Source organism: Strix aluco, chromosome 7 (genome assembly GCF_031877795.1).
Source record: "Strix aluco isolate bStrAlu1 chromosome 7, bStrAlu1.hap1, whole genome shotgun sequence".
In the NCBI taxonomy this organism is placed as follows: Eukaryota; Metazoa; Chordata; class Aves; order Strigiformes; family Strigidae; genus Strix; species Strix aluco.
Genome location: NC_133937.1, coordinates 22,152,936 through 22,179,357, shown reverse-complemented (window position 1 = coordinate 22,179,357; position 26,422 = coordinate 22,152,936). Strand labels below are relative to the sequence as shown.

The 26,422-nt window shown below is 38.9% G+C and overlaps 2 protein-coding genes across 8 annotated transcripts in view; one reads left to right on the top strand and one right to left on the bottom strand.

Annotated features, from left to right (window-relative positions):
• Positions 1 to 1,558, top strand: part of ACTA2 (actin alpha 2, smooth muscle) — a 42,495-nt gene extending 40,937 nt beyond the window's left edge. For all 4 annotated transcript variants that reach the window (XM_074830884.1, XM_074830882.1, XM_074830883.1 and 1 more), the window contains one exon: positions 120 to 1,558. In XM_074830884.1, coding sequence (XP_074686985.1) covers positions 120 to 263 — 144 coding nt within the window. In that variant the 3' untranslated portion in view covers positions 264 to 1,558. The remainder of the gene's footprint in view (positions 1 to 119) is intronic.
• A 481-nt stretch (positions 1,559 to 2,039) lies between these two features.
• STAMBPL1 (STAM binding protein like 1) lies at positions 2,040 to 26,410 on the bottom strand. Of its 4 annotated transcripts, none has more exons than XM_074830874.1 (12): positions 16,586 to 16,739; positions 15,693 to 15,823; positions 14,007 to 14,201; positions 12,893 to 13,110; positions 11,393 to 11,468; positions 9,835 to 9,930; positions 8,132 to 8,486; positions 7,454 to 7,536; positions 6,391 to 6,528; positions 5,640 to 5,752; positions 3,976 to 4,075; positions 2,040 to 2,337 (listed from the first exon to the last, which is right to left on the bottom strand). In XM_074830874.1, exons 3-12 carry the CDS (start codon positions 14,088 to 14,090, stop codon positions 2,281 to 2,283), a joined length of 1,320 nt encoding a protein of 439 aa, XP_074686975.1. In that variant the 5' UTR covers positions 14,091 to 14,201; positions 15,693 to 15,823; positions 16,586 to 16,739; the 3' UTR covers positions 2,040 to 2,280. The 4 variants fall into 4 exon arrangements, with proteins under 4 accessions (XP_074686975.1, XP_074686972.1, XP_074686971.1 ...); XM_074830871.1 differs by having other exon boundaries at positions 7,412 to 7,536; positions 16,398 to 16,735; XM_074830870.1 differs by having other exon boundaries at positions 7,412 to 7,536; positions 16,586 to 16,735.
• Between the last annotated feature and the right edge of the window lie 12 nt (positions 26,411 to 26,422).

Here is a 26,422-nt window from a genome sequence, read left to right as displayed (position 1 = left end):
AGCACATAGATACAGTAGTTTTGTTAATATAAAATGTCACTGCTTTAATATTTTTGTATAAAAAAATGTATTTTATTCACAGTGGACAGTTGTACTTAATGCTTTTATTTCTTAAACAGATCATTGCTCCTCCTGAACGTAAGTACTCCGTCTGGATTGGAGGCTCTATTCTTGCCTCTCTGTCTACTTTCCAGCAGATGTGGATCAGCAAACAGGAATATGATGAAGCTGGTCCATCCATTGTTCACCGCAAATGCTTTTAAATTGCTCTATCTTTATATATTTCCTTAGTGTATTACTGTGAATGTATTCAGGAAAATACATTCTTATAATTTCATTCCATAAATCTTTCATCATAATTACACTAATTAATTGGATACTGTGTATTTTTTCTGAATCAATTTTAAATATGCTATGCAATTGCTGCTCCTATTTAAAAAAAAAAACAACCCATGCATTTGTGGAGGTACTGGTTTGAAGCTCCATCTTGTGACATGGATTTGTTACTACACTATACTGGGTTTAATAGAAAAAGTGGTACCTTTTGCTCAATGATACCAATGCTAGAAAATGCTCAGCTATCAGGCTGCACCTTGTCAAAGTTCAGCCTCAGAAAACATTTTAGTCTGCAAACAGAACCAGTCTCGATTTTTCCAAGGTTCTGGGAAGTTCCAAAGGAGCATAGCATCTGTTTGATATTAGGATGAGCATGTGCACTTTGCTTTGCATCTGCTCTATCCAGAAATGTTATCTATGCACATCACTTCTTAACTCACAGCTATCATGCTGGAAAAGCTAATTTCTTACAGTGTGTGGCCCAGAGGTGTACAATGTATATTACAACAATTCTGTGTCTTTTCTTTAAAGAAATGAAACCTGTTCCTTTGGGAGCATATCTAAACACTAATATTAAATTGAACACATGACTTTTCTATCATATGGCCTCAGAATGAGTGCAGCTTATTATTTTTATGTTGTGATTTCTGGCAAGGTCTAAAGGGTAATTAAGCTGGCTTAATACACTTTCTTTTCAGAACTGTTGTTTTTTTTTTTTGGGGGGGGGTAACGTAACCAAAGCAGATAAAATAATTTAAACAATTTTCTGATTCCATTTATAGTCTTAAATATATCAAAACTGATATTCAATTAGAGGTATATGCATAGAAGTGGAAGCCAGTAATACTGTCTTAAAAGTATATATATGGATAAAGAATTCACTGAAACAGACCTGGGAAAGGTCAGTTCTAAGGAACTTGCTGCAATCTGTATTCATTAGAGTTCAGGATAAAGGATGCTATTTATTTTTGTTACCTGTTTTCCTGTCTAAACTCAATAGTTTACCTCACTTGCCTGTTACTTGTTATCTTTCAAACTGTAAGCTCTTTGCAACAGCACCTATTATTTACCATGTTTGCCTAACCCCTGGGTTCCAGATCTTGTCCAGCTTCTGACTGTTAGCACATGTTCCAAACTTTTTTGTACTAACCTTATTATTTAAAGTATAGGTCATCTAGGTTCTTGGAACAGATACTAAATAAAATCTTGTAAGAGCAAATAACTTTGTATGGTTCTTCCTTCTAACTCTATCTAGATCTTTTTATCTAACTCTAGATAGATCCAGGGAATCTCTTTCAGGATAAGAATTTAATTTCAAATAAAAGTTTCTACTGGAGGGTTGCTGGAGAAGACACATTTCTCCAAGGGACTCTGACGCATCTCTGCTATTCCAAGATGTGATAAGGGTAAACTCTCAGGTAAAGGACTTACGTTTTTCTAAGTGTTTTCTGCTTAATACTTAGCCAAAACTTGAGCTATACAAGGATGGAATGCAGAAAAAGATTAAGAAAAAAAATCACCCAAACTGATGTATTTGCTTCTACTACATATAATGTACATCCCTTCACTGCTTCAGTGAATTTACATAGCTGGAAGTCCCAAAAAGCCAACCACTGTTAAAAATCTCTAATTCTCAGAAAGCAATGAATGACAACAAGTGACAAAAGAAACATTACTTATTTCAACACAGTTAGTGTTGTTTGAAGTTCATTTTATTGTTGTGTTTTGTAGGTGTGATTTGTTTACAGTTTCAGGGGTAATGCCACTGAACTCCATCTTGACAGAGCAACAAAATAACTCCAAAACAGGCTAGAGCAATAAATATCAAACCATTCAATCTAAAATGTATAAATATAAAAGTAATTTCTGAAAATGTAGGAAAAACAGGAATCCATTTTTCTGTTTTGGCCATTTGTAGAGTAACACCTCTATCGTCCATCCATATCACCTCAGATCCAGCACAATTATCTTTATGTCTTTTCCAACCACGTGGGTACATGGCTGCAGAAGAAGTCAACCCATTACTCACAGAAATCAGTTTCAGTAAAACAGCATATGAGGGCTATTGGTTCCTTTTAATTTTCTGAGCCTGCTTAATACTATGCCTATCTATCCATCTATTTATCTATCTATCCAACATTGGTTGTACCTGTTGACAGGCAAACCTGACTGTCACAGGTATAGACTGCTGAATAAAGCAAAGACTACAACATCCAATCAGAAATAAATTTGTAAAGATGATATTATTTAGTGCTTAGCCTGTGAAATAGGTTATAGTTCTGTGCTATCCTTTACGTATCACAGCATGGGATACCTGAAATGGAGAAGGAAGGTGTGTGCTGCATTAGAACAGGTTGCATGGGGGACAGCAGCAAGGAAAGCATGAACTCTGTTCTCTTCCTACAGTGGCTTCAGATGTGTCTGCCCACATGATAGATTGTTTTTTAGGCATTTAGGACTAGATTGTGTCTTTAGACACTGTCATGACTAAGTAACAGCTTGTACTGGGTCTGTGGAGGAGTTTTTACCAGAAACCAGATGCAGATTAGGATTGTTTTAGTCAAGTTTCATGAAGCTTTCATATTCTCACCCCTGATATTTTTCCTTCAGGAAATGAGGCTGTGACCTTACTGTTTTTGTTGGAAGAGCAATATGTTTTGGGGATTGTACTTGAAAGGATATTTGTATTTGATATGCAATACCAGCAGTGTGTCTAATGATTACAAATGAGCTCAAGTGGCCAGTAACTTCATTAATGAACTAAGTCTGTAAAGGACCACTGAAAAGAGACTATCTGGAGCAAGTCTTAAAATTTTTTGGAGTTGGACTAAATTCTCATTACCCCTACAATCAATGATAAAAGAACAGAACAAAACAAAGAACCCCAACCTTTTCTTCTTTTGAGAAGTAATACTGACATTCTGAGCATCCTACAAAGTAATTTCCAATGTCTTTCAGCATTACTTTTCTGCATCTGATAATTTTATTTTGAGCTATATGAGTTGATCTGTATTTGAAGTGAGCCCCATTTTAAAAAATAATCTTAATTATTCAAAGGTAAAGAGTGTTGTCTTTCAGATAACAGTGACGTTTCTGATAATTCTGACTATACTGTTCAGCCATACATATAGTGTGTACTATGCTATTAAAACATCAAAGAATATGGTAGTTACTGAGAAAGGCTTATGAGAAACCTGTGGAAAATTCTGGGCAATGAAGGAAGTGGGGCTTAATCTACTCATAGCTGCACTTTTTAGAAGCTGGGATGTTCTGTTGGGACACTACAGTTGGGGAGATGAATTGAATTCTTTGCTTAAAGACTGGAGAGTTTAGGAATAACTCCCATTTGAAACTGTGGCTTTTGCTTGTTCTGAAAGCAGGTAAAAGTGGTCACTAATGGTAAATGCCTCTGGTTAGCCACCATTTGAATGGCAGTGTGTAACACTCATCTCATGGCTGCTATTGACTGCTTAAGACTCCTGATGTCTATTCTTGGTCAGTGAAGTAAAGGTAACGAATCATTAAAATGGGAGAAAAATTAGAAAGCAATCTAATCTGAAGCACATATAATTTCTGCTTGCAGCAGAACCATGGGCAAGAATTTGAATAGTCAAAACCATGTTGGGATTATATACTTACATTAAATAACCTAGGGTCCTTTGTATGTGGATGGAATCCCTTCTTTTTACATGCAGAAACTTCTAGCATGCCAGCATTAGTAAGTCTGAAGATGCCAGTGCTGGAAAGCAAAAGATGAAACGCCTGTTATATACTGCTCTCATACTACATGTCCAAGGTTTCACACACAAATTTCTTAGCTTAACAGAAGGACAACAGAATGGTACTCAGTAACCTTTGATACACAGGAGCCAAGGCTGAGTTGGGTTCTTAAAGGTATTTGATATCAAGGGCAGTTGTATTCCTGTAAAGGAAGAGATCATGAGGGGAAGGGAAAAAAACCAAACACAGTACTGGTGCTATTCCCATTAGGCAAGTTAGCCTACTAAGGGCCAAGGCTAGTTCATACAGGAACAGATACAAACCAGAAACTTAGGTGTTCTGGATTGCATTTCACTCACTGAACTCTAGAGGGTCAACTTAAAGGCTGTTCTCTTTTAAGCTAGCTGTGTAAATGACCAGTAAAAGTACATGTCTTTCCCACTCTTTTAGGTCATCAAGTAATAGAAAGCACTAGAAAATGCACTGCTGATCTAACACTTTGAATATTGAATAAAATGTTAGAAAACCCACCCTTCCGTAAAGAACATTAATACCTGATAACTACGGGATAGCACCTGATTAATAAATGTTACAGATAGGAGTAACGGGTTAGAGTTGGTTATATGGTATAGGCATAAACTATGAAAGAAGTTTGGAAGGCCAGAGATTTGAGAAGGTATGCAGACGTGCTCTGGGTTACAAAGCCTAGTGCTTGTGTACTTGCTGCTCATTCTGTATTTACAGCTCTGCCACCCAAATGGCCCATACAGGAAATTAGGCAAGCAGAACGGGATTCATAGAAGTCATCTACAGCGGCAGAAGGCCAGAAAGAAAAGCTGAAGAAATGCACAGTCTAAAGAATGGAGTTAGTTAGCCCTGGGGCCTTGAAATGCCAGGCACACCAAAGCAGAATCACAAAATTGTTGAGGTTGGATGGAACCTCTGACAATTGCCTAGTCCAACCCCACTGCTCCAGCAGAATCATGCTGAGCAGGTTGCCCAGGACCATGTCCATTCAGGTTTGGAATAACTCTAAGGATGTAGACTTCACACCCTCTCTGGGCAACCTGTTCCATTATAAACCTTCACATTAATACTTACACAGTTCCAGGTTTTTCCAGATACTTATTGTTTATATTTTATGAAATACAAAAATAGGATCTTATTATCAAAAAAGTGATCTTTTATCTCTCTATTACCCAAACTGCAATTTTCATATCATCCTATGTCTCACTCCTCTACTTCCTTCATCAGACAGAATTAAGATAAGTCTGTGGTAGGGCACTGGCAGTGAGGTCTCCAGAAGAGCAACTCCTGTCATTACTACTTGGTTGAGCAGAGTATAAAAATAAATACAATTTAAAACCTGAGGCTGGGAAGGGAGGAGGAGAGAGAAGCCAGAAACAACACTGTGTGTAGAGACTGACTGGAATGCAAGTCTAAACAACTTAAAGAAAACAAACTCACAATAAAATATTCCTGCCCTTCATCCCAGTTGACATGTGTTGTTTGCATTTGATCAAATTTTATGATAAGGAGAAGGGGAAAATATCTAAATATTACTTAGAAAAATCAGAACTCACTCATTATGCTTTGGTGAACAAACAATTGCAATGGCCTCTGGCAACATTAGCTGATAAGAACAATGAGTATGAAGATCAACACTGGATAAGAATGCAGTTTGTGTTGGATGTGTCTACAAAAAGAAAGGGAAAACTCAACATCATGAAATATTTCTTACAAATCAAGGTCGACATACATTCAAGAAGGAACGATAATTTGTAACAAGTGAAAGCATCAGTACTTCCCCAGGTTGGTTTCTTAAGTTTCTGTTAACCCAGATTCTACATTGTTAGGGTGGCTTTTCAGCACGAGGTTTATGGAGGCACATTCACAACCAGATGTACAAGCAATTTTCTGATCATGGGGGAGAAAAAGGTGGAATGAAGAAGCACAAGACAAAGGAAAATGACTTGATTGTCCAAAATCCCTAAGAATTAAATTAATATAAAGTTTAAACAATACCATACCCTCCCTCCCAAATTTTGAATACAGTAGAAAAATAAATGGCATTACAAAGTAATAAAATACCCCTAAATCGACATAAACAAATCTGCACTGGCAAAAGCAGGCCCATTGTTTCAACAGGATGACTCAACTGCCTTAAGAAAAACTCATCTGTGGAGAACATTAGTGCTCATTTACATCACTACAATTAGAGCAAATTAATTTGGATTATTCCAATTACTTCTTTCATTTGTTATTTCTGAGTTTTTTTTCACACAGTATGCAGATATAGACATAGAAAAGCCAGAATCTATGAGTCATACGTACATGGATCCAACCCAAAGTGAGGAGATCATACTGATCCTGAATACCAAATAATTCTTCCACGTTCTCCATGTCGCAGTAGTCTGGTCCTGCAGATTGCTTTGGCACTATTACATGGGTAATGGTAAATTCATTATGTGTCTGTAAAGCAAACGTTGACTTAGAGTGGACAAATGAGCTAATGAATAAATGCTGAATCAGAATCTGAAAGATGTCAGACTATCTGCTAAAACAAAGCAGTATAGCTTCACTGATTCCAGTGCAGCCATACTGACTTACTGCACCTGGAAATATACCTTAGCATTTTATCATGAAAATATACAGGGAAATATTAGTAAGAACATGAGATTATTGCATTGAAATGTTCTCAGAGACCAGTGTGAAAAGGTTGTCCTTTAAAACAAATAAAAACATAAAAAAGAGGTTTGAGAATACTATAATTATTTTCTGTGAAACTTGGAACATCACTACTCTTGCTATTCTTTCTCTTTATACAATTCAAATACACTTGGACATCATCTTTAAAATTCTTTGTATGCCAGCATCAGCCATGACATTTTTCCCTACTCTGAAAGGATGTTAAATGTCTTCTAGGTCAAAGGAAAAAAACAGCCTGAAAATCAGATGTTTTATGGCTTGATGGGGGGGATTTTCTTCTTCTTTTTTGTTGCACCATTATGAATTTGATGACTCCAGTAGATTCTAACAGTCTTTATATTTCATTGTCCTGTAACTAAACCTCACTTACCTTAGATGAATGCCAGGGAAAGTACTCGAAAAAGCCTGTATTGTATAGCATGCTGCAAAACTTGCTACATTTTATAACAGCAGCAGTGTACTTTGATCAGATGTTTCAGTATGCAAGCCCATACTGCTGAAGTGACCACTCAGGTTATGATATGAAGTTAATTACATTAAAGACTAATCATTTAGATCAGTTTTTGCTCTGAAATCAATATATTACAGGAAAATACAGCACCATCAAATACATCTTCCCCATACAAATGTGAGGGTTAAACTGTACCAGTTTTCCACAGAGAATTCCACATGTCTCTATTCCTCTTACTGTATTTGCCTCTGCTAGCAGCAGAAACTTGTGACAGAGATCCCTGGGCAAAATGACGCCTCTAAGTGCTTCGGCCAATTGAGCTAACAAAAAAAAAAAAAAAGGAAAAAAAGAGATAAAAAGGCATTTGCAGCTTACACAGTGAAGTTCCCTAAAATAAGGAAATACACAGTTACAGGAAATTCTTAAAAGTGAAAGAATTATACTTACCACATCACAGATTTCTAATGAGAATAAATCTACAGCATAAGCAATTCACCCTAAATTGAGGTCATCAGCCCATAAGATACGCTTACTAGCCTGCCCCTGAGGTGACAGTGAACTGACACCATTTTCCAGACCAGGGCTTTCCAGGGTGAATCACTGCAGGTTCTGCTTCTGTTCGCTTGAAATCCACAGCAAGATTCAGACTTCATTCCACAGGAACGCTAAGGCTCAACGTCTAGATTCATCTATTGATACTCAACTGGAAACATGAAACTGCAACTGATCTCCTCTCTTAAAATGAAGAAATTATATGGAACTGTTGTGTGTACATCAACCTGTTCATGCTTACTTCACTATGGACATCCTCACGGTGAGTAAATACATATGCATATGCAATATGTGGACTGCTATAAGCAGCAAAGAGACAGATAAAATAAAAAATGAAAAAAAAAAAAAAATCTCTGCACTTACTTTGAACAGCACCTAAAGTAGCCGCTGGCTTTAAGACCCGATTTACTGGAGGCGAGTGTCCAGCGCAGCCAGATGTACCGCTCCGCTCTTTTTTCTCAAGCAGTGCAGTAGATAAGGAAGTGTTCTCCGGTACGGAAATACAAGATAGCATACTTCCATCTATCTGTTCAGACATAACCACACTCTCTTTGATTTTCTGATCTCGAGCTAGTTCTTGCTTCTTAAGTTGATCCTCAAAGAATTGAAACTGTTCTGATTCAAGCTGCTGTTGCCGCATGTGTGCGATTCGTTTCTTCTCTGCCTCTATCAGCTTTTGATGCTCTAGTTTCTTCAGCAATTCAGTTTTATATTTGTTCTGAAACATACGCAAAATAGTGACATTCTCAGAACACTAAAAAGAAGCTACAAAAAATGAAGCAATTTGATTGTTTAATAAAACCACCAAATCCTGCCATTAAAAATTAAGGCTTTTGGAACCTGTTTGCTGAACTGGCAAATACAACTACAACCCAAAAATAGTATGATATGGAAGGAAATACAGTAAGGAAGGAATTCCTAACACAAAGCTTCCAATCTGCTTATCTGTGATGCTTCGTATTTTTACTTCAGCAGTGATAGCACTGGCCTCATTTGCCCATTGTAATAAAGTCATTAGAAAATGACTTTTCAGAACAGTGATGGTAAAGAGACCAGACAAAAGTGTAAGCCCTTACAATTTTCAGGGCAACTAGAGATCCATGAGCACATGGATTTTCTGGGTAGATTTCATAATGCATTTTGTTATTTGGTTTTGTTACTGCTGTTTGGATAGATTTGTCGACTCTCTCCTGCTACTTTCTTTCCTCAACTTCCCCTGGATTGCTTAACCTGGCTTTGGAGCACAGCCTCCCCAGCCTCAGACACATTAGGTGCCTTCTGCACTCTGGTCTATGTACGCCCCCTGGCCCCAAAGTCACCTGCTGAACCATGCACTGCAAGGGAAGCTGCAGGTTTCAACAGCCCTTCCTGCTCCTGGTAAAGAACAGCATCAAGCATCTCCAGAAGCAAATGAAAAAAACCACAGCAAAGTAATTTCTTAAACATCATGAACAAAATCGAGCAGGAAAGAAAGCCTCAAACCAATCAGTGACAGGTGTGGGGGTTGACTTGGATTGGGTTTTTTTTCTTCTTAATTCTCTAGGTCCATTTCAAGGGAAGGAAAGAAAATGTGTTTTTTCTCAGATGCTCCTTTCAAGACAAGTTTTTAAAACTAGAGGTCCTGTTTTCAGTGACTTCAATACACAAGATGCAAGTATTTACTGAAGTATTTACTCAAAGTATTTACTTTAAGTATTTACTTAAAGACTCAAAGAGGATCAATTCAAACTTGAGCACATTCAGAGCCAAAAGACTTTTTTCCACATACTTTTGTGTCTGAACAATATCCTCTTTATAAAACAAAATTCAGATTTTCATAGACTATTCAGATATTCACAGACTGTTATTATGTAAACATCACAGCACGTTTATTTCCAAGCACACAATTGCATTACTTGTTTTCAAATGACCAACTGATTAGATTCTGAGAAGTGAAAAGTCATTCTAAGCAGCCCGTGAAATTATTACATTCTTGTAGAACTGGCATTTTACTGCCTAATTTTTAAGAAGATTATATGACAGAAAAAATATTCATACCAAAGACTTAATAACCATATAAAACTTACTTTGTTTTGCATGTATTCTTGATATTCTAAAGAATATTTTTTTAAAAGATCTCTCTTCAATTCATCTGTCCGTGGAAATGCAACCTCCTTCAATTTCTTTGGGGTGGGGGAGAAAGACAGATAATTTTATTTTTCATTTTTTAAATGAACCACTTGGAAAATACATTCAGCTGTAATAGAGATTACAAAAAATACAAAATAAAAAAATATTGCTTTTCTACCAGGAAAGAAAGGAAGAAATACACACTAAATCATCAGCTTATGAAAGTTCTATAGTACACTGATTTCAGTAAAGCTATATTAATTTATGTCAGTGAAAGGTGTGACATGAGTACTTCTTATCTCAAGGAAAGATTAGTCCTTTTTCTAGCAATCTATTATCTCTGTTTTGTTTAATAGGTGTGTGACGACTAACATTTTTGTTGTAGGTGTAATTTATAAAAAAAAGTCAAGTCCAACTTTCAATGTTTCAAGTAGGATCATCACATTTTTCTCTGGGACCTCCTGGACAGAAATATGACTGAATTATGTCCATTTCCCAGGGGTGGGGGTGAGGGGGGAAGTTTATTTGCAGAGATAGCTACACATATAGCTTCCTGTGACAGCCCCGGCAGACAAACCAATTTTGTTTTGTAAAACAAAAACAACGCCCAATGTTTTCTACTGATGCAGAGGCTACTACAAAATAACTTAGAAGCCGTAGGCAAGGGAGGGAAAGAGAGCACATGCTTAATCCTACTGAGTGCCAGAGGAGGGAGCATATGCTAGATGCTTTTTCTAAACAGGGATGTTTTCCCAGATTGTGAGCCACAGTCAAAATTTGGCATGAAGCATTTTGGCTTTGAATATAACATTATTCAGTTTTAACAGTAGAGAAAGCATGCAAATATGGCAGCATGAAGCAAGAGACACTTATGCTTATTATATAATTCTCATCTGGCAATTCCAGCTGTTTTAAGCTCAGTATAAGGCTGTATTTGAAACTTCTCTTTCGGGGGGGGGGGGGGGGGGGGGGGGGGGGGGGGGGGGGAGAAAGTAAAACTATTTTGTATACAAGTGGAGGAAAAAAAATCTGGTAAAAACTAAGTAAATACATATTCAGTAATAAAGAAAGAAAAAAATATACTTTTATTATTTAGCAGGTTAAGCAAATAATGCACAGACACCAGTAATGCCATATAAGCCTCTTTCCCTCTGTTTGCAACAGTCAGTTTGGACCATCAGCCACTCACATAATTGGGACCAGAATCAAACTCTAAGTATTGTTAAATTAGTGTATTTTTAATATGTAAACTTTCAGGAGTAATGTACCTAGGTTTCCAGCAGTCTACCAACTTATTCAGAGACTGTTCTTGTTCACCTTTTAGAACAATTTCCAGTAATGATCAAGTGATTAAACCAAAATAAAACATGAACGACTAGTGCAGAAAGGTATCAGAAATTCAAGCTGTGGTGGCTGTTGTGGGTTATGTGTCTACTGGAGGAAGAGAACTGCTAGGAAAGAACAGACAGATTCTGGGGGAAACATTTCTTAAAGGCCAGGAAACCATAACCCTACCTTAATAATATCTTGTTTTTCTGGTACTGCACATTGGTGATAGTCTCGGTGACTGGGCAGCTTTTCTACAAACAATCTAGAAAATTAAACATGCATGTGTTTGCCTTAGTAACCAGAGGAATATCCACAATAGCTTTTATGTTGGCAGAAAAATCAGTTTCACCTAACTATTAAACACTGAATTCCAGATGAGTTGGAGCAGGTTTCTACACATTTGTTTAAACTAACACTTTAATTCTTGTATAGACTTGTATGGGACAGATAGGGTAATGACAAGAGATTATTTTCTACATCTGAGTATCTTTTGGTTTTCATTAGTAGTGGGTTGGGTTAAAAAAAGGGGTAACTAGCAGCCAGCACCTAAAAACAGCACTCAAAAGCACCCTCCACCCTAGTCAGTGTTAATAAATCCTATTTCTGCTGTCTTTATGTGTCCTTCGCTGAAATGCTGCATCTTAAATGGGAAGTCCAGAATGAAGCACTGGCTACCATTAAAGCAGCTATTTTTACCAGACCAAAGCTGCACAGCTAACTGCAGTATTATTAACCTATCCAGACGTCTAAATTATGGCAAACACTCAGCTGCAAAGAGTCTGGAATTCACAGCTGCTATCATTTTTTCAGCAATTTGTGCAATGTTCACCTCGAGACCCTCTTTTTATGGAGATACATACATTTAAAATTAAGTGGAATAACAAAGATTTGGTCATTTTCAGAGTATGATGAAATTAAGTGGGGGAGGATGGAGGTCTGCTATTATAAAAATTTTAGAATATGCAAATAAAAAACCCCTTTCAGAAGTAAGAAAATAAACCAATCAATCCTACAGCAAAACTAGCTAGTTAAAAAGTTTAAATCTGCCCCTGATACATTTTTCAGGTGGTTATTTTGATAGTTGTAATGAAAGCTGTCCAGATTTGGGTTTTTTGGGTGGGGAAAATAATCTTACAATGAACATATATTGTGGAATTTGCATTTACTCCTGTAAGAAGCAATAAATTATACTCAATCCTTTTGGAAAAGAAAAGTAAAAAAAAGGCAAAAAGCTATGTTTCCATGTTTTTTTAAGTGCTGTGCAATACTACCATCTTTAAGATTGGCAGAAGCTCACAGGGCATAACTATTAAAGGCTCAGAAATCTTATCTAAATGTTGCTTTTTAAACCATGCACTATATTTAACCAACATGCTGATAGATATAGAATAATCTGTGGGAAACATTGCTCACAGTATGGCCTGGTACAGTAAACTTAAACCTCTGTATATTAAGTTAGTTCATGCCTGGCAGTTAATAGATAGATAGGACTACCATACTAACAGTTGAGACAAAATTATAACAAAGCCTGTGGTTAGGCTAAAGATCTCCAGAGAACACAGCTGTTCTGCAAGAGCACACTAAAAATTTTGCTCCGAATCTAAAAGGGTGCCCTGTTTTCACTGCAACTCTTCATTTCAGTTTACTCAGAATTATAAGCTGTAATGACTACAAGTGGTTTCTTACGTTATGAACTTATTATAAAAAACAAAAGCATTCTCCAGGTTTCCCTCCTCCATGTATACTGATGCCATTCTCTCCATCTCTACTCCAGATCTAAAGTAACGACGTGGAGTGATATCTTCATTGATTGTGATATTGCTGCCAAGTTTGCTTAAGGCACGTACTCTCTCTTCTGGGGTCACAGAGATGTCTGTATGGTCAGGAATAGCTACTAGCTTTTTCTGTAAAAGAACAGATATTAGCAAGGAGAACCAGATATTACGTTTCACTTTCAGTAAGTGATCTCATTCAAGAAACTCAAGGGAAATCTTTTTTCTCAAAATAGGCCCTGGTTTCCCCACTGCTAGCCACAGTTGAAACATTCCAACACGTTTCTCAATTGCAAATAAATAGTGATTGCAATTACAGATGAAAAGTGATCTTATCCCCCTCCCCAAATCTTCAAACTACAAAAAAGTCCCAGAAAAAAAAAAAAAAGATAAAATTAAATAAACCCCCATAGAAATGATCAAAGGCAACACAAAGTGTGTTCTCTTTAGAATCCCACACACATGAAATCCTACAAGGTTCTGCCTTAAGTTACTGAAATAATATGATGGAGGGCCTGAACACTCAGTCTCCTATTACATGATGTGCAGGGTATGACTGCTGGGTATAGTTCAGCTAACAAAGAACAATAAATTCCCCTGGTCAGTCAACAGTTCACTTCAATTGTTTATTTACAATTTCAAACGAGGCAGTTAGAACCTAAGATAGAACTAACTCTACTGAAGAAGCAGCATAGCTGCTTATTAGAATCACTACCTTCCTGTTAAGTGGCTAAATAATTGGCTACTGCAAGCTGTTTCCTCTTACTTTGATGAAAATTTTTCTATTCAAAATGTTCACTTCAACTTCTTAAAAAAGTTACCGAAAAAAGCTAAAACCTCATAAACACATATATAGAAATAATATAAATTCCAACAAAGCCATCAGGCAGAACATGGGAAGAACTGGCAGCATGCAGGAAGAGACACTTGTAGCTGACAGCCAATACTGCTAAACCGCTCTCTTGAATTGTTTCCTATTTGAAAGAGAGGGTGCTCAGTCATTAAAGCATTTCTTTGTAATAACATACCAACGAGCTGACAGTGAATGGTTGTTCCATGTTGTTGTCTGTCTGCAAACCAAGGAGATCACTCTTTTCCTCTAAAGTCTCCATCTGACTGCAAAGGGCAGTATCAATCCAGTGCTCAGTATTTGCAGCCAGCTGTCTCAGGGTTTATTAGCCCAAGGGAAAGTTGAACACAGATACGTTGATTGTGGTTGTGTGCTGGAAAAAATAAGACAAGCCATTCAGATTAGAAATACATTCAAATGTCACGTAAGTTTGCATGCCTGCACCCACTCATTCCTTCAGTATCACAGTACTTACATATTTAGTAATAATCTAAGTTTTACTAGGCATCTAGAATTTATAATGGGAATGCATGGGGGCTTACAGGACAGTTATGGACTGGATGGCCTCTTCTAATGATATTACAGTGGATTTGAACACAATATAAGAAAATATTTTTACAGCGACTTAAAAACCCCCAAACTTTCAAACATTAAGTGAAAACCTCAAAAGTTCAAAGACTAATCACAGAACCTATGCTTCCTTGAGCATATGTTTTGACAAACATATTTATAAACAGTGTGAATCTGGCATCTTTTTTCCTGCTAAGCATATAATTAAAAATAAAACTTGGCACACAAACTCATACCAGTAATATAAAACAAAAAAAATACTTCAAGCACCATGTGTTCCACCTGCACAGCTTGCTGACTTCAACAACACTCAAAATACAGTGAACTCTGATGAGTCAACTGATAGTAATGGCTCCTTGTACAGCTCTGAACAAGTAATGACAAATATTTAGATATGTTGTGGTAATCAGAAAAACCCAAACAGCCCCCCTCTCCAAACGTCAAAAAACAACTCTAAAAGGGAAATATGAAAATTAAGCTCCTAATGTGGTTTTTCACTTCTGTGCACTCAGTCTAAACAGATTTGATCATGAATGTTGAAGGCACTTTATATATTGCAATAAATATGCTTTATGCTTTTGTATAAAGAGTGGGTTCAGCAAAGATATTTTCTCAGCACACCTCTCTCTGGAGACCAGATGTCTAATGTGGTTTTAGATAGTTCCATTTCTCAAGTATTGATTTCTGTATTTGGGTCTTCCTAATTTTTTCCAAAAACTAACAGTATCTATTAGATCAGACTTTAATTGTAACCATTAGTGCAAGTATTACAGGAGACATCAAACTCATTTAAGTAATACACTTTCTTTAAAATAATCAGAATCATCCTGTTTTACTTGTAAAAGCCATTACTGCTATATTCATTACGCCTTATTAAACCAATCTTACTCTGCTTTTATGGATGACCTCCCAGTCTCAATGAATATATTCTTGCTTGACTCTATACCTAAGTTCTCCATTTTCAAGATTTTTATTCTCATCATCAGGTACGTCACAAGTGTCTGAATTCAACTTCAAGACCTGCTTTTTTGAAATTAAGGTATTCAAAGTGCTTGCATAATTTGTGACAAAAAAAAATAGAGCATGGCTTATACACTCAAGACATCAGCATATGTTGTTGTTGCAGTACTAATTGTTCTCTAAATAATTTAATTTTATATACATGGAGTTCTGATGTAAATGATCAGCTTGGCAGGAGAGCCTATACATTGCCTGGTCACAAACTGTAGAAAGGCCCCATGGCACCACAGTAATGAAATATTTTTGCTTTAGATTACACCAAGAAACATAATACCTTATGGCAAGTTCCACCTGAAACCCTTCTTCAGCTGAATCACTGTAGATGTGGTAGACTGTGAAAGAAGAGGGCTAAAAACTTGGCCAGTGCAGGGCTCATGTTAGTCTTCTGCCCATGCAGCTCAGATCCTAAGCAGAAATAAAGTCATAGAATCATAGAATGGTTTAGGTTGGAAGGGACCTTAAAGACCATCTATTTCCAACCCCCCTGCCCTGGGCAGGGACACCTTCCACTAGACCAGGTTGCTCAAAGCCCCGTCCAACCTGGCCTTGAACACTGCCAGGGAGGGGACATCCACAACCTCTCTGGGCAACCTGTTCCTGTGCCTCACCACCCTCACAGTGAAGAATTTCTTCCTTATATCTAAATCTAAATCTGCCTTCTTTCAGTTTAAAACCACTACCCCTTGTCCTATCCCTACACTCCCTGACAAAGAGTCCCTCCCCATCTTTCCTGTAGCCCCCTTTAAGTACTGGAAGGCTGCAATAAGGTCTCCCCAGACCCTTCTCTTCTCCAGTCTGAACAACCCCAACTCTCTCAGCCTGTCCTCATAAGGGACGTCCTCCAGCCCCCTGATCATCTTTGTGGCCTCCTCTGGACTCGCTCCAACAGGTCCATGTCCTTCTTATGTTGGGGGCCCCAGAGCTGGACACAGCACTGCAGGTGGGGTCTCATGAGATTGGAGTAGAGGGTAACAACCACCTCCCTCGACCTGCTGGCCACACTTCTCTTGATGCAGCCCAGGATACTGTTGGCTTTCTGGGCTGCAAGTGCACATTGCCGGCTCATAGTCAGTTTTTCATCCACCAACACCCCCAAGTCCTTCTCCACAGGGCTGCTGTCAATCCACTCATCACCCAGCATTGGTGCTCGGTATTGCCTCAACCCACATGCAGGACCTTGCACTTGACCTTGTCGAACTTCATGAGGTTTGCATGGGCCCACTTCTCAAGCCTGTCAAGGTTGCTCTGGGTGGCATCTCTTTACTCCAGTGAAGTCCCAAAGAGAATGAGAGACTCTGCATTCATATGCTCCATATGGCTCAGGAATAACAATTTAAAAAAAAAAAAAAAAAAAAAAAAAAAAGAGAGAGACCTAAAAAGCATATATTTTAAACCATTTATTCACTCATTTATCCATCACTTGTGGATTTTTTTTTTTTACTTCCCCTAAAAGCAACTGGGAGATCTATGATAGCTAAATGGAACACTGGTTTTAGTCTAAAGTATGCATGCAAGTATGACAAACTGCAACATATTCTAGTCATTCAATTTATCAAAAAAATATTGTTCAAAAGTACAGGCTGCAGAATTGTATTTCTAGTCAATTCCCTATTTCAGTTAGCAGCTTTTGAGCAAGAAAACTGCTTTTCAAGAACTTTATCCCTTGGACTTTCTGCAAAACCTAGTGAGGAAATGGATGTTTAAGAGAATGTTCTTGAGATGCTTCCCTATGGAGGACATTGGACATGGCTCACATGCTTCTTTCAACTATTACCACACCTTGAAGACTTTTCAACCTAGCTGGTTGGCAAGCGGAAAAATGTTAGTGCAACAAGTGGGAAACACAAAAGCCACTAAGTGGTGTTTTGGTTTTTTGGAGCCAGTATTCCCAAAGAGGTCTTTGTTAAAGAAGCCTATGGTATCCTCCAGCAAAAATCTCTGTCTCACTGTGGCAGTTCCAAATTGTGGAACCCTTTACTTGCAAACATTTCTCATCTTGGTTGCCTCTAAGAATATTAAAGTTATAAACATTAAGTTATTTCAGTGATTTTTTTTAACCTAAAGAAGCATTAATAATAATTTTAAAAGTGTGATACCAGGTATTTTAAAGAAGAGACATCTGGTAACAGCAGAAACTCACACTTCCTCAAAATTGCATCAGAGTTTGAAAAGATGAAGAAGGTCTGCAGAAAGCACAAGTCAAGCCACAGTGCGAGAGCTTAGCAGAAGAATTGCTGCAAATAAAAGAGGAAACTGACTTCTTAGATTTGGCTTCAGGAACACATTAAAAAACAGACACCGTAAATAGAGAAGCAATACTAGGATGAATTTGTATCACTTTTACAAAAATCTCAAATAAGTCTCAAATATATTAGCTATTATAAGTGACAGCATAGTTTAAAAAAGAAGTCGTCCTAAAAAGAATATGGGCTGTCTTATGACCGCAGTCCAATAAATTATCCTTAAGACGTGGACACAGTAGCCAGAATTATAAATTAAAATGCAGAAAGTTAAGCTTTACTAAAAAACCACAGGCATGTCTGCCAGTTCCCTGAAATGTCTCTGTGCATAATGTTCCTCACGGTGCAGCTTCACAACCACCTTCAGCTGGCTGAAGGCCATGAAACTGCCAAGGGGCTCACCTCACCCCCACCATACTTTATACTTCCACTTTGTTGACACCAGTGACTTCAAGGCAAGTTGTAGCTGATCCAAATTAAAATCAAATGGACTTTTAAAATTCCTTCTCAAACTCAGAATGCAAGGGAGAAGACAGAAACATGAAGCCAGCAAAACAGAGACTTGCCCCTTTCTGAGGCAGTGCTGTCCTAGATTGATATGAGCTGGCTTTGAAAATGCACCTTAAGAGCTTGTACAGGGCCTACAAGAATTGCCTAGTCTTGATGAGTGACTCTGTCTTCTGGAAATACATTTATATTTCACTCTACAAGAGCAAAGAAAATTCAAATAGAAAACCTCTCTGTGTAACTGAAACTAATTATATTCAAATACACAAAATAGTTATGCTAATACAGTGAACTACATTTCAACCCCAACCACAGGGGATAAGTAGCAATGCTAGCTTGGATCAGTCTTAGTCTAATAGAGTGTAAAGTGCTCTAAATTTTAAGAGTAAAGATACATTTTTCTGCTTTATAATTTCAGGCACTCCAACTAACTTAGATGGACTTAGGTAATGTTTGATTGAGAAGAAATGTCTGTACATGCAAATCAAGCCTTTTCTAATGATGAATTTTTTGAGAGTCATTATCAGAATATAAAAATTTAACAACCACTCAAGGGTTAAGAAACTTTTATTGATTTCATTGGTAATGGCACTCCCCACCAAATCCCATTTCCTCCTCAGAAAACACTTGTTTTCCTGTGTGATTATGCTTGATTTTCCATGTGCTTATTATACTCTGCATTAACCCTCTGTAAAATTCAGCTTTATTAAATCAAAGGCATTCAGCCACAGAAAACAGAACAAAGTGAGAAAAGCAGCATTTTAAATGGCACTGAAAGTCATTCTTTCTGTTCAGGCTAACAAGCATGGTACCAAGTACCAGAGAACTGAAAATCAGACAGAGCAATTTTAAAGTATACGTAAATAGTAATACATGATGATAGACTAAGTATATCAAGACATATCAAGTACTTCAAGACTAGGCTAATAAGACAAAGGTGGTATGAGAAGAATGCACACACAAACTCTCGTGGCTTTCTGAGAGGTACAATATCATCATTCATCACAAACTCTCCAATGCCCTCACAGTTTGCTGCATGCTAGCATGCTTCAAACAGCTGCCAGGAAGGATAGATGTGGACAAACAAGAGCCCCTCTGCCTGCACTCAGAGACAGAGGCATGACCCAGCTAAGTTTGCAAGCTACGTAACTGTGCTCTGATAGCGAAAGGTGGTACACATGGCTGCACAGCAAGGCTTATTAGCCCAAACGAAGTATGAACTATTTAAGTTACACAGTTTGTGTTTGCAATGCCTTGTGTGGAGCCAGCTCATAGGCTGGGCAGAAAGAGCTTGTCTCAGTCTTCATGCATTCCTATGGCGGACTGAGAAATGTCTATTTAGTGTATGTCCTTCACTGATACAACCTGACTATGTGAGATGACTGTACCAGCAAAGACAATGAAGCGAAACAGGACCATGTTCTGCCAAAGGATGCACGTGGCGACTGGCAGTACCCCAGCCGGAGCTGCACTGCTCAAACTTTCTAGGGAAGGCACAGTCACAAAGAAGAGCTCAGAGTACCAATACCTCCCAGAAACTAGCTGACTGCAGAGCATGAGGACTGAATTTCAACTCCTTATCATCATCTTGAGGCTGCTTTTCTTTCTTCAGTTCTTCAGAAGAGTTTTTTAAATGTTGCATGAGTTTTTCATATTTACAAACAAGTAACTGCCTAAATTCAGTATTAGGTTTATCACTAGTTTCCACTTTGTAACATTACTTTGAAACATTGTTACTAGTTACTTATCAACATTAGTTTCCCCTATGTAACATATTTTTAAATTCCAAGGGAATTAGTCATAACACAATGACTTCACTGTGTTCAGAACACTTGTCAATATTTTGACTATCGGTCTTCACTAAAAAGCTGCATTAAAGAGATCACTGGTAAAATTTTCCAAAACACTTTTTTCATTCAAAGCTTAGGTTCTGTTAAGAATAACAGGGACTTGGGGCATTAGCGATGATTTATTCTTTCATATTTTTTAATAGTGGATTATTTAAAAAATACTCATTCTTTTGTTTTGATATTTTGGTGGAATGTAAAGCCCAGATGTGGTTCCCATCAAAATCATTCAGTTCAGTTCACTGGGATCAGGTTCTTTACAGTATATCTAGAAATATTTGTTAATATAGGAGCTAAAATGTGGAATAGTTCTGCTTTTTACAAACTACTAGAGAGCACTGTTTTGCATTCATCTCATGGTAAGAAAAAGCTTACTTTAATATTGCCATGAGAAGTTAAAACAGTAATACTCCATTTTATTATACTAGGAAGTGCAATAATTATAGAATCCTAGACTAAAAATGTGTCTCAAAAAGTAAAGGGGTCAGTTCTCATTAAAATAGCCAAATTAGCAAGTGTAAGAAACACCTTTTAATTACCCATAATGGAACTAAACTGTCTCAGCAAACTTGAAATAGGGCACATCCAGTGATTGCCAGATGAAGATAAAGGACTGTTTCATGCCAATAAGTCACCCATGAGGCAGATACTTGTACTTCTGTACTTTGAAGTGGATGTTCAAGTGAATTTGGTGAAAACCAGGTTAGAAATACAGGCACCTAACTCATTCAGCTCTTCTGAAATGCCAGGCCATGTATTGGCACAGCACATAATCATTTATACACACACTTGGGTTTGATATAAAATATGCTAAAAACCAGTCTAAATAGCAAACTGCCTTCTGTTGGTTCTCTCCAAAAAGAAATAGCATGTTCATCTGTCAACATGTTTTTTGAAACAACCGTTCACTGTAACAGCGAGTGATTCAGCTAGTATAGTTAGCAGTCTCTTCTGGAAAAAATCAACAAAGCACTGAATGTTGTGGCACGATCATTCTCTTGTGCAGAGAAAAAAACTGAATCAACCAAAACCAACAGAATGGCCTTTCAATGAAAAGAAGCACTGCAAAGAGCTGCTTGCCAAGAACCCTGCATCTTTCAATGGAGGAGTTGCTCTTCACAGTAGGAGCTACTAAGCTTGGCTCTAGAAAAGCTTGTCTCAGTAATGGTTCATAATTTAACACTGCCCCTTAGCTCCATGGCTCCATTTAATCAGCATTGCCAAGATCTCCTCCCAGGCTCCACTAGCTCCCAGAGGCAGCTGCTGAGCTGTACAATCATCTCTCCTAGAAGTGGGTCAAGGTTATATCCTGTTTTTCACCTACTGTGAAGGACCAGTCCTACCCACCTCCCAACACACTGCCTAGAGGTCTCTCTGCAGACTGTGTCAGTGGCGTACAGACAGTAGCACCTCCACCTGCTTGGGTACTGAGAGGGAGAAATCACGTGCAGAGGAGATCCTCCATGCCCAGATCTGCCAAACACAAGTCTTGCTTATATGGTTACACTACTCAGTGATGTATCTTACATCCAAAACTGAGCTTTATTTTCATCTAAAGAAAATGTGGGTGGCACAATGGCCTGTTTCCCCACAGGTAAAATAGAACAATTATTTGAGGACTCTAAAAGTTGTTCTGCAAATATTTGGATGATTACATTTAGTTAACATAGCTACTTCAATATCAACTGGCTGTTTTCTAGGGACAGTTATCCTTTTGGAACAGATACAAACATTACTTCATTAAGCAGCTATATCAATAAAATTAGATTGCTACTGGGTCTGCTAAGACTCTGATAAACCACTACACTACAATATGCAGACAACATCCAACATGACACATGCAAGAACCTGACTTTTAGTCCCTACAGAGAATATGAATGTAGAACCTACAGTCTTTTCCCATTGCTTCAGAGCACAGGAGACCTCTGACCTAAATTTACCTATGTTCTCATTCATTTTTATGCAGACTATTTTGAAGTCAAAATCTAGTATGTTTGTGCAACTACAACATAACACTATGTTTTTGAGCTGTACATATAGGTGGTGGCTTGCTAACAGATTCATTAATATGCTCTGTCAACAAAGATATTAGTCACTTTTAAGAGAATGTGCTGAAAAACAGACTGGGAATATTGAACATTGAAACATGCACCTGTGAACCGACAGTTCTTTCTCTTGTGGTTTCTTGTGTCAAAACAAAACACAATCCCTCCCTCTCCCTTTTTTGGTAACACCGTTCTGTTTCAGCAGAAAAGCATTTTTAACATCATGGATAAAGTATCACCAATGTTGGAATGTCTTGGATTACAAGCAATAGCCTTCTTAGGCAATCACTTATGCAACACAGAACACCATCTTTCCAGTCACCTACTAAAAGGATGTTTTAGACATGATGTAGAAAAGCAGTGCCATTTCCTTCCTTTAGGAAATCTACAGCAATCCCCCATCAAAATTAGTGTACCAGGGCACATTAAGCCAGAAGAAGGCAGAAATAAGAGAAATAGCTGCTGTTATATAATTTGTTCTTTGATGATTCAGCTGAAATACTGAAAAAAAGAGATACCTGCATAACATCACTGGTAAAACTAACTTCCACCATGAAGACAAGAAGCTGTGTTGCTACGGGAAACAAATGAGAGGCTAAAATCAGCACAGAGGTCTACAACACTTCATAGACTTCCAAGAAACAAAGAAAGCATGATTCCTAGCAAAACCTCAGGTTTCACAGATTTTTCTGCCATAGCCCTATTTCTCTCAAAGTCCCACTAGAATAGAAGGGTTAAGAACCTTTCTGTTCTTCCTATAAAAAGTAACAATTTTTCTGGCAATATTTGCTACTTAATTTTATAACACTTTCAGACTCCATAGCCTCTAATAAGGAGGTTAATTGGATGAGGTTAATCACTTGTTAATTGGGCAAGTAACTGGTTGCAACAATCAACTTGTGTTTCTATCTGATGACAAATTCCCATTCTGTCTTGCTTCTTATGGTTCATAATGTAGGTGACAAAAAAAAAAAAGGAGAATTAAATTTAATTGACATTTCTGACGTACAAATTCACAGTTCATCTGAAGTCTGTTAAGTTGCCTATAAAGAATGAAGCTTGTCTTGTTGCCTCAAATCTAGAAAAAAGTAATTTGGGGCATTAGTTCTATAGATTCTGACTATTTTGTACACTAATGGTTAAGTAAGCAAAGTGCCGGTAAAAAACTGATAGCGATATTACCTACAGGATGGAGTGTGGTCAACCAGTACAAATAACTACCAGTTAATCTGTCATGTTTCTGCAGTACAGTGCTTATAGTAAGATAATACAGTTAGTTGATTTCATAATGAAGTCTTTGACCTCCTGCCCTATCCTAGATGATTCAGGATGTCTCATGTTATGAGCAGATGGGGAAAAAAAACCAGGAATGTCTGGTTCTACAAGAAGAATTTGGTGTGCTTTAGACCATTTTTTCTACTTGGATAGTTACAACATTTATTTCTCTTCTTTAAGTTTGCTAAGATTGACAATGGTAAGCACATGTTTTATAGCAGCACTGACTGTAACACAGTCAGCTCACAGGGCTTCTCAAAAGTCAGCTGAATTATCCAGAATATCAAAGCTGAGCATGATGATTTGTGGCTAACATTTATACACTTGCAGGCCAAGAGGCTATTCATCTCAGTGAAGCTACGCACAGAGTACCTTTGAGTCTATTTCCAAATTATTTGCTTTTCCCTTCAGGATGAGTCCAATGATCTTTGCAGCCTATCCAAGCTCCTTTCCATATCAATGGAGAGAGCCAGACATCTCTGAAGGCCTTTTCACAGTGGTTCAGAGATGCTAAAAGAGGAAGACACTTTCTAGTTGATTATGTATCCAGCCCACAGCTTGCCTAGTATGTTGTGCTCAACTGTGAGTCATCTAGAGCTGCCAGTAGGAAGTGGTAGGCAATGGGTTGTGTCTGAGCAGGTGTCTGACTCACAGCGTTATCATGAGGTATCATCATCCATGTAAGACTGAAAATGCTGGATTTTTATAAAAGGGATGCCTATGTAACAATAGCACTAAGCCACTACACACAGATCATTCAGGAACTGTACAAGCAAGATAATTTGCTTTCATGGACTGATACTCTATTTATAATGGAAACTATGACCAGAAAATATGTTTTCTGGCATGACAATCTAAATGTTAAATATTTATTAAAATGATATAGACAAAGACTTTCATTACATGGCACCAAACTAAGTTTCAGAACACAAACTGGAAGTGTAACCTTTGATACAGAAGTAAAATCTCAGGAGTCAGATAAGAACAAGTCCAGCAAACAGAGACCAAATATTTATTTTTATACAGCATTTGTTCAGTGTCTTCATGCATAAGTCACCTTGCCACTCCCTCAGCAGTTGGAGATTTCATGACATCCCTCACCTTGAATTATATACTTCCTCAGCTTGCTGATTAACTTCCAGGAAACGCCTTAAGGCCTGACCTTGAGAATGCTTCACACACAAAAAGAAAACCACATCAGAAGTGCCTTCATAGTATCCCCATAGCAATATCAGTAATACACATGATTGCAGGATTGATCAAGACACTGAACCCTATTTTTAAATATAATACTACAAACCCCCCCCCTGCACTTACAGACATTTAAAATACTATTAAAAAACCATAACTATTAAGTTTGCACCCACAGAATTATACAGGATTTGGGAGGAATGCTTCCTACACTGTCCTGTGATCTGTGAAACTCTGGACTTGTCAACACTGGCCTTTGGGTTAGCTATTCATATCTTTAGATATGAATATATTTTATATTAATATCTTTCTAGACATGCAATATATCAGGGAAAAATGCATTTAGCACCTCAGAAAATCCAGCTGTTACAGAGTAACACAATATATTGCCTCAGCAACACCTGCAACAACAAGCCTGGCCTCCATTCTCCCAGGAAGTTCTGAGTCTGTGTCCTGTTTTCTAGGACCTGATGGTCCAAGGCAATTTATCAAATATATGCTAACTACAGCTTTAGATGGTCAACCACTTTAGCCTGCAATGAGGAGAAAACCCATGTCTGTGAAGACAGAACTGTCTCAAAGTCAGTCTTTACCTGAGGAATGAACTCCCTGGGAACTACAGTCCATCCAAGAACCTCACTCATAATCTCGCCACTTTCCATTCTCAGTAAAAGGTGGGGGTTTTCCTGCCCATAACTTCTCAGACAAGCATTCCAAATCATGTGCATATTAAATAAATAAAGAATTCCAAACCAAGAGGAATTCCCCCTGAAGAGACTTTCTGCCAACCTTTTGAAACGGGACAGCGCATGCACGTGTGAGAGAAGTGAATTATCCTCGGTGCACTTCAGAGCGACACCTTAGATGCTACAGAGGCCGGAATTAGGTAGGTACAAAATGAGGTACATAAGCAGAAGTAGTTTATGAAAGAGCTACCGATTCCTAGCAAACACAATTTCTTCTTTTTATATATATATATATATTCTTTTACTTTCTGTTCCAACGATAATCTTTTGCATGTATATGGAAATTATTTTAAAATAGAGTACCGTTATAAGTTTGGTCTCTCTCTGAAACACGACAACGTTCTGAACTCTGCTCCCCACCACCCTATAATCACCTATTTTTGTAGATGCAGTGAACTCAGCAGCTTCACCCAGCCCCGGCTGGCTGCTCCCGCGCCTCCCCGCACGCCCAGCAGTTGCCCGTGACACCGCGATGCCCACGCTGCATCCACGCACCCAGCGCCGCTCCCTCGCTCCTCCTCGCCCCCCGGCGCGCCCGCCCGGGGCTGTTCCCACGCCAGGCCCGCCCTGCCTACAGGAGGGCGGTTTCCGACGGGCCGCTCGGGGCCGCCGCACCTGATACCCGGGGCGGGGACGGGCCGGACCGACCGCGCACCGGGGACGTTCGCCAGGGCAGCGGAGCCGACGGAGCTCGTACCGGTCACGGCTCCCACCGCTCCCCGGCCCCGGAAAGGCAGCGCACGGCGCGCCGCCGCCCCCTTCTCCCTCTGCCCGCAGGGACCGTTGGCGCAAAGCGGCGGGATGGAGGCGGGGAGGCGGCGCCCCGCCAGCTCCCTGCCCGGCGCTCCCCACGCCGGGGAAGGCGGCGGCTGCCGCTGCTTACCGGATCTCACATCCGTGCGAGCGGCCCCGGCGGCCGGTGCTGGAGACAAAGCGAGGGGCGCCCGCCCCGCCGCCGGGGTGGGGGGTGGGAGGGAGGGAGGGGGGGAGGCAGGAGCGGCGGGGCGGCCTGGGCCTCCGCCGCCCGGCCTCTCCCGGCCCCGCCCCGCCGGGACTCGGTGCCCTGGGCGCCCTGGCGCAGGAGCTCGGCGGGCGGGGCGGCAGGTGCCGGCGGCGAGGAGCGGAGCCGAGCGCAGCGCCTCGCGCCGCCGCA

Bases quoted from the DNA above. Each gene is read 5' to 3' on its own strand.
- STAMBPL1 (XM_074830872.1), bottom strand. From the start codon at position 14,090: ATGGAGACTTTAGAGGAAAAGAGTGATCTCCTTGGTTTGCAGACAGAC. The intron at 6,529-7,411 runs GTACAGTTTAAC...TTTGCTTTACAG, and splicing joins GAATTCTCTGTGGAAAACTG to ACACATAATGAATTTACCAT. The intron at 2,338-3,975 runs GTAAGTATATAA...CTTCTTCTGCAG, and splicing joins AGGACCCTAGGTTATTTAAT to CCATGTACCCACGTGGTTGG.